Source organism: Apaloderma vittatum, unplaced genomic scaffold, assembly GCF_000703405.1.
Source record: "Apaloderma vittatum isolate BGI_N311 unplaced genomic scaffold, ASM70340v1 scaffold9164, whole genome shotgun sequence".
In the NCBI taxonomy this organism is placed as follows: domain Eukaryota; kingdom Metazoa; phylum Chordata; class Aves; order Trogoniformes; family Trogonidae; genus Apaloderma; species Apaloderma vittatum.
Genome location: NW_009713216.1, coordinates 105,011 through 112,226, shown reverse-complemented (window position 1 = coordinate 112,226; position 7,216 = coordinate 105,011). Strand labels below are relative to the sequence as shown.

General features: G+C 46.8%; 1 protein-coding gene across 1 annotated transcript in view; it reads left to right on the top strand.

Moving 5' to 3' along the window:
- The first annotated feature begins 1,924 nt into the window (after window positions 1–1,924).
- The window catches only part of LOC104273078 (histamine N-methyltransferase-like), a 10,918-nt gene continuing 5,626 nt past the window's right edge, over window positions 1,925–7,216 (top strand). The window contains exons 1-3 of the mRNA XM_009868282.1: window positions 1,925–1,950; window positions 4,365–4,426; window positions 5,861–5,999. Coding sequence (XP_009866584.1) covers window positions 1,925–1,950; window positions 4,365–4,426; window positions 5,861–5,999 — 227 coding nt within the window. The remainder of the gene's footprint in view (window positions 1,951–4,364; window positions 4,427–5,860; window positions 6,000–7,216) is intronic.

Below are 7,216 nucleotides of genomic sequence, written 5' to 3'. Positions count from 1 at the left end.
AGCCCGCCGGGCGGAGGGTTCATCCTCCAAAGCCCCCCTGCCGCCAATTCCTGCCGGCGCAGGCAGCTGCCCACAATGTGCTCTTGTTTCCAGCACTGGGGGAACAAAGGCTGTTGTTGTAGGCTAATGCCGGCTCAGTTGTGGCATGCGCCTACGTGGGCTGTTGGAACCGGGGGGGACACACACGGGGCTGCTGGGGAGGAGTATCAGCCTGCACTGGGTGTACAAGGAGGTTTCCAAGGGCTGTGCAGGTCGTTGATGCTGGAGGTTTCTCTGCTCTGGGGAGGTATGGTTTTCTGCTTGGCAGCAGTGGGGTGTCCATCCCTGCTGGTGGCATTTGTGGAGGGTGGAGGGGTGCCTGGGTCAGAGTGGGTGGTGTGGCTTAGCCTGGGAACATGAGGGAGCCGCAGAGCGTGATGCTCAGCTGAGGAACACCAGGTGCCATCCACTAATGCATGGGTGGTGTCTGGGGACCGGCATCTGTGGTGGAAACGGGTGGACATGGCTGATGCAAAATCACTGCCCATGTGGTCAAAGAGCAGTAGGAGCCAAATCTACATTTTAGAGCTAGGAAAGAGGTTCTGGTCTCTCCTTACCTTTGAATATTTTGGTTAAGAGAAGAGATGTGGCCATTTCTAGCTTAACTGCTGCTGCAGATGTGCCTTGGTGTGAAGCCAAATCTAGTATGAAGCAGGAGTGATCGCTTGATGGTGAAGCACCCCCACCTGAGAGCCTGATCCTTGGCCTCTGTAAGCAGTGAGGGGAAGGTGGTGTTTTGCGGGGAGGAGCTCTCAGCAAAGGAGGAGGTTTTATTTTTCATCTGCTAAATCTGTTCTGCCTTCGGGGAACAGGAGTGGAGAGGATCCTAATACTGTGCTTTCCACCACCAGACCTTGCGTGGCCATACAAAGTCTTTACATCCTTTCCTTTTTAACTTCATGTTATTAGAGTTTAGTGAGAAGGAGCACCCATCTTGTGCATGCTGTAGCTTTTGGTAGGAGAAAAGGACAAATCTGGGCGCAGGAAGCACCCAGGATTTTCTGTATTTCTAATAGCAACTGCTGCACCTCCCACTGTGCCATCCCATGCTGGGTGACCTCCGGCCACATCTGACTTGGACAGCTCTTTCCCAAAAATGTTTACTTGCTTTCTAATCCCTGCGGTTTAGTAAACAGAATGAGAGTGGGCTGGGATCGCTGCCTGTCCTCCCCTTGCTTCCCATCTCCCCCTGGCACGGGACGGGGATGTGGGGGTGCCAGGCTGCCCATGGGGCTTCAGAGTCTGCTGGCAGGTACTGCTGCTATGCTCTGTTTTCCCTTGTATCAGAGAAATTAAAATCATCTGCTCAAGTCTCTGGGCAGCCAGCATGCACCTCTTCTCTCTGGAGAAAGTGGGGATGCTCCAGTCTGTCCCTCAGGCAGCAGCAGGGCAAGGATGCCAGAAAGCGGCTCCTCCTGCCCGGGACAGACAGCATCAGGGAGAGGCAGGGTTCAAAGCAGATTAAAAACCAGATGGAAATGGCTCTCGGATCTGCCTGCTGCCAGCTGACAGCCTTCCGCTACTTCCACAGAGGTTTTAAAGGCTTGGAAGTCTCAGTCTGTCCCTTTTTTTTAATTATTATTATTGTTATTATTATTTTTATTTTCTCCCCTTACAACCAGTGCAGCGATGAGGACAGCCCTGCAGACATCAGGCCTCAGGCAGCCCCAGCCTCTTGCTCCTTCCCCGCGGGGGCTCGGGTTTCCCCTTCTCGCTCCCGTGACGCTGCCTGTCCCGACAGGTGCCAGCGGAGCTTTTTTTTTTCGGGGTCACGGCCGGCTTCGCGGTGGGCTGAGCGGCCAGAGTGGAGCTGGGCGGCAGGTGGACATGGCACCTCGCTAAGCCCTAGACCCGTGCCCAGCCGCCGTGTCCCCACACCCCGACCATGGACCCGGCGCCAGAGATGAAGAGGTGGGTGGATTTTGGGAGAGGGGTCCGAGGGTGCGTGTTTCCCCACCGCTGGCAGAGGCAGCCCCTTCTGTCCCTGCGTAAAACAGGAGGCTGCAGGAGGGGCTTTGTGGGAATGAGCCGATGCTTTCCTCTGTGTAAAGGGCAGTTTCTTTCTGAAAGCATTTGGTCACTATTACCAGGTCTGCAGCAAAATGGAAAGGAAGGCAGCCCCGTGCCACAGTGCTGAGAGTGAGGATGAGGGGCTGCAAAAAACAGAATTTTCGTGCCTGGGATGTACAAACATGGATGAAAACCAGCAGATGTGTCTGTGTCCTGGAAGGGCTGGGGGCTAAGCTAGCCTTCGCAAGGAGACCTTTAGTCCCTCAGCAGCCTAAGTTTAGGTGTAATGAAGTCATGAAGACATTCTCACAATTTGCGTTGCTAGAAACATCTTGAATTTAATGACTTTTTTGACTTAAAGGTGCTCTATCACTTAAAGCGATGACTGTGAGTTCCTGCAGTCCGTAACACAGCCTGCTCAGTTCATGGAGGGGAAGAGGTTTAACCTTGCTAACGGTAAGCTCCGACTTAGCCAGCAGGCTTGGCAGGACCAGCTGCCCACCAGCATCCTGCTCCCTGGCACTCACGGCTGTTGGGTATTGGGGTCCTGGCGTGGGCAGCACCAGCCCAAAGGATGGCACTTAATGTTGAGATATGGACCAGACCTTAAGTCAGATTTTAGAGGACATCTATTTGTTCCTAGCAATAATTAGGCTGTTTCACTTACCCAGCAACAAGTGTTAATCTTAGAAACCCTGCCTGGGGAGAAATAGCAAAAGTCTTGGTGGAAGAGTTATCTTGGCATCATCCATCCTGGTGAATACTTGTGCTGCAGTCTATCCAGGTCACCTGGCAGGTTTCCTGGCATAGCTGGAAACGTTTGACCGGTCAGAAATGGACTTCATGTCCCGGGAGCCTGAGACTTGCTCCTCTCTGCTCAGGGGAAGCCATGTTAGTCCTTGGTATTTTATTGAGAGATTTATTCTGAAAACCATCCTGTTCAGTTCAGCTAGCTGAAAGGACAAAACAACCCTCTGTTTTGACAGGCAGAGATGGAAGAGGTCAGAGGGTTGAGTGGAAATTGGAGGGACTGGCCTTCAGCCAAGCTGGGGCTTATGGAGGTGGGCTGAGTTCAGGCTTCTTTCTGCTGAATTTCTGTGAGGTTTTCTTCTGGGGAGAGATGAGGTCAAGGTGGTGAAACCAAGGCCTTTGACATACCTCATGGGAGGCAGGTATGTGACTTTGGCAGTGAACCCAAACGAAATCAACTGGTCTGGCAGGACTCTGGCAGCACCCCAGCACTCAGACCTCTGGGACATCTTAGTATTTTCCTGACTTCATCAGCCAAAGCAGCATGTTACTCTCACACATGGACATCTTGCTACCTGCTAGCACAATCAAGTCATTTGTAACTCCAAGCTCCACTACAGGACTCCCTTCCTTTTTCTCCACTTCCTGGCTTTTTTCTGTTGTTCATGTGACAGTTTTTTCTGGCAGAGGGGACTGGGGGAGCTTACTGCTATTGCAGACTGCTTGTTGTGAAGCATTTTAACCTTTTAGTACTGAAGTGTGGTTACTCAGAATATGACTACCCCCCCCTGCATAAAGAGCCTCACCTTAATGCTTTCTTTGCAGAAATGAGGTCCTTGCTCTGATTTAATTTAATCTCTTCTTTTTGCTAGTGGCACCTCATCCCTATATTATAGATGGGGCAGGTTGTCAAACAAAAATGAAGGTGAGAGTTCATTGCTGGAAATCTTCACAAAAAAACCCTAAAATATGTGACTGAATGAAAACATTTATCATCAAGTGACCTTATTAACTTCTGCCCTTTTAGTCCTCTACCTGGTTCAATTTACAAATATAATATTGCAGTCAGGAAAATCTTAACTTCAAAAAAACCCAACAAAAACCCAAAGAAAACAAAGCAAAAAAGTCCCTGGAACACTGGGCCAAGTTGATCTTTTAGCATTTCAGCTGCTGAAGCTCACTAGTAGTGGCTTTTCCCTAATTTCACTGCTATTTCTTCAATTCTATTCATGATTAAAACTTTCACAGAATGTGCAATAGCTGTTAATCTACTACCTTCCAGTGTATTGACTGGTCAGTGATTCTTCAGAGGTAGGACAAGCTTCCACAGCACATCTCAGACAAGCACTAGTGCAGGTGGCCAGTCTGTTGCTGATACTGACAGGCGATCAGCTAACCAAGAAGTTCTGACTTTCCTTATCCTAGTAAAAGAGAACAAATAACATTGATTATCAGATGAGGAAAATCTGTCCTGGAGCATCCTCCTTTTGTTCTGCATTTTCAAGGCAGCTTCAAAGAAGGGTACAGGTTCTCTGAATAACTGAAGTGCTATACTTTCCTTACAGGAATAGGTTCCCCAGCATGAACTTTGAAGCAGAGATTCTGACAGCTCCACACGATAACTCAGGTATTTGGGAGAACAAAAAAAAAATTAAAAAAAAATATTAAAGTACAATGCCCACTGAGCTTGCCATCACTACAAAAATGTTTTAAGTTTTTAGTAATTAGAGACTGGTTAAATAAAGAAGAAAAAAAGAAACAGGATGCTCAACTGACTGCAATTCTGCCGATTTCAGGATTGCGTTAGGTTTAAAGCACTGGGGATAGTTCTTTAACTCCAGTAGGATTGGACATAGGGTCTCCATACATACCTATCCGAAACAGAGCTGCCAATGATGTGTGGTTTTCAAGAGTATCAACATTCAGTTTAAGATTGCACAGTCCTGTATAAGACATACGCAACTTTTGTACTAGTGGCAGCTACAAGCAGATGAATAACTAAACAGCTTCTCAAAAGGCAAAAACATTAACGAAGGTGTTCTGCTGAGTCCTGTCCTTCATCCTCATTTCATTTAGGAGGAAAAGCTGATTTTTTTCCTATTGAATGCTACTTTTACAATGCTGATGTCACACACTGGGACTGACACTACGGCTGCCCTCCTGCAGCCTTCTGTCTGAGATAGACCTGCCCCACGGCCAGCACTGAGCTGTGTGGCATCTTCTCCTGAGCCTCGAGCCTTACTCTTATGGTTGCTCCTCACACCCAAGCCGTTGGCCAGAGCTTGTGCCCTGGCAGCAGCCCTGTCATTAGGATGAGACAGTGGAAGTTAAATTTTCACAATAATTCCTTGCAATCCCTTGATTAGTCTTGAGTGTTAGTTCAGTGCTAGAAATCCTGGTCTCAGAGTCCCACATTTGAGCATGAGCCCGTTCAGTGAAATGCTCTTGCTGCCAGTTGCTCTCCTGGCCATGAGCAGCAGGTCCCAGTGGAGAATCCACCTCTCCAGCAATGTATTGCATGGCAACAAGAATTGGAAATAAGGTGCAAGGTGTGGACTATTTTTGTTTCAGTTGCAGGTGGCAGTTTTTGAGTTGCATCACCCCCCCATAGCAAGTGTGCCAGCAGCTGGTGAGTTCAGTCACAGCGTACAGTGACTGCACGGGTGATGGCCCCTCTAGTTTGGGACCTACTCTGCAATTCCCTCCACCTTCTTGCCTCGACTCTTCCAGAAAAACACCTCAGTTACCACCTGTTCTGCAAACCAAGTACCCCGTATCTGGCTAAGCATTTTTTTTTTTTCTGACCTGTACTAATGAGGCACTTAAGAAATATGCTGATGCAAAAGGGTATCTAAGAGTAATTTGCAGATTCTGAGTGTGAAGAGGTTGGAAAGCCCTCACATGAGCCCACCTGCATGGCTGACTCTTGGGCCATGCATCCTCCACACCCTCTTCCCAAATCTCTGGCTTCTGTTGGGTTGGGTTTCTTTCACAAGGTAAGTGCTTTGAGCCTCCACTTACCTTGAAAGCACTGACACATAATTCATGTTTGTTTCTCAAGAGGTGTATGTGATCCCCTCCATGAGAAGTCTCACGGCTGAGGAGTACGTAGAGGCCTTTAAGTCATTTTTGGATCATTCAACAGAGCACCAGTGCATGGATGAGTTCAACAAAGAAAAAATGCCCAACATCATGGCTGGGTAAGGAGCGCTTCCACTGGAGTGGGAAAGCCATTTGTTATCCTGGGAAGGAAACATGCCTACAAGGGTCAGCAAACATGTTTAAGGATTTTCTGGGGTAGGAATAAACTTTTAATGCCCTTCAGTTTTAAGTCCCCTTCAGAATACTTGCTATTTCAATTAATACACTGTGCCGCCTCTGAGCTTATGTTAAGGAAGGAATCGAGACCTCATTTTCATATCCATCTCTTTTCATTAGCTGATTTTCCAAGGATTAAGTTTTTTTTGTTGTTTTGTTTTGGGTTTTTTTAAAAGAAAGCTCTCTTGTGCTCTCTCCCTGCTTGTGGGACTTCATCACACATCAGCCCAAATAGAAACACTCAGTCTAAACAGAAATACATCTCTAATTCTCTTCCACTGACTAATTCCTGGTTTCCTCAATCCCCTAAGACCTCCTTATTTCTATCCTAAGTCGATTTACATCGCTTAAGTACCAAATGATAATCAGTTTTGTGAAGTATTCATATAATACATTAAGCCTGGATGACTGTAGATAGTTTTAGAACAGCCTGGATGCAAACCACAAGAAAGCCCTTTCAAGTTTGGATAATTTTGGATGTTATCAAAACTGTATTCTCCATTGAGATAAAAGTTTAGGCAGGCAAATCTTTATTCCCCAGATCAGGCATATAAAAAAAATAAGCCAAAAAAAATTGCGCTGGGAAATTTTAATTAAAAAAATTACTTATGTGAATTTTAAGTGGTATAAAGCATTGTAGCTTCTTATGATGCTGATTACTGGCCTGTCAAAGGGTCTTGACCTTCATTCAGGCTAAGGCTTCCTGACTGACGCACACCCTCCAGAATTTACTACTTGTTCCCCTCTTATTTAATCATCGCTGTGGTATCTCCTGAGATTGTGTATGGGAAACTCAGTTTCCCTGCCCAGCCCATGCTTGAGAGCAGAATAAGGTCATAAAGCACATCAGAGCAGTGTGATGTTGAGCCTGAGTTCCTCATCCTTGATTCAGGCTGTTACTAAATATTCTGCAAGGAGTCACAACTGGATGATTTTTTTTCTTTTCAAAAGTCATTTTTCTAAGATAAAAATGAGAAGATTCTGACATTCCTTCCCAATTTCAAACCAAGATAAAAGTTGAAAAGAGAGGATTTCCAGTTCCCTGGATAACTTCCCCCCCCCCCCCCACCGCTTTATTTAAACACGTTAAGAAAACACA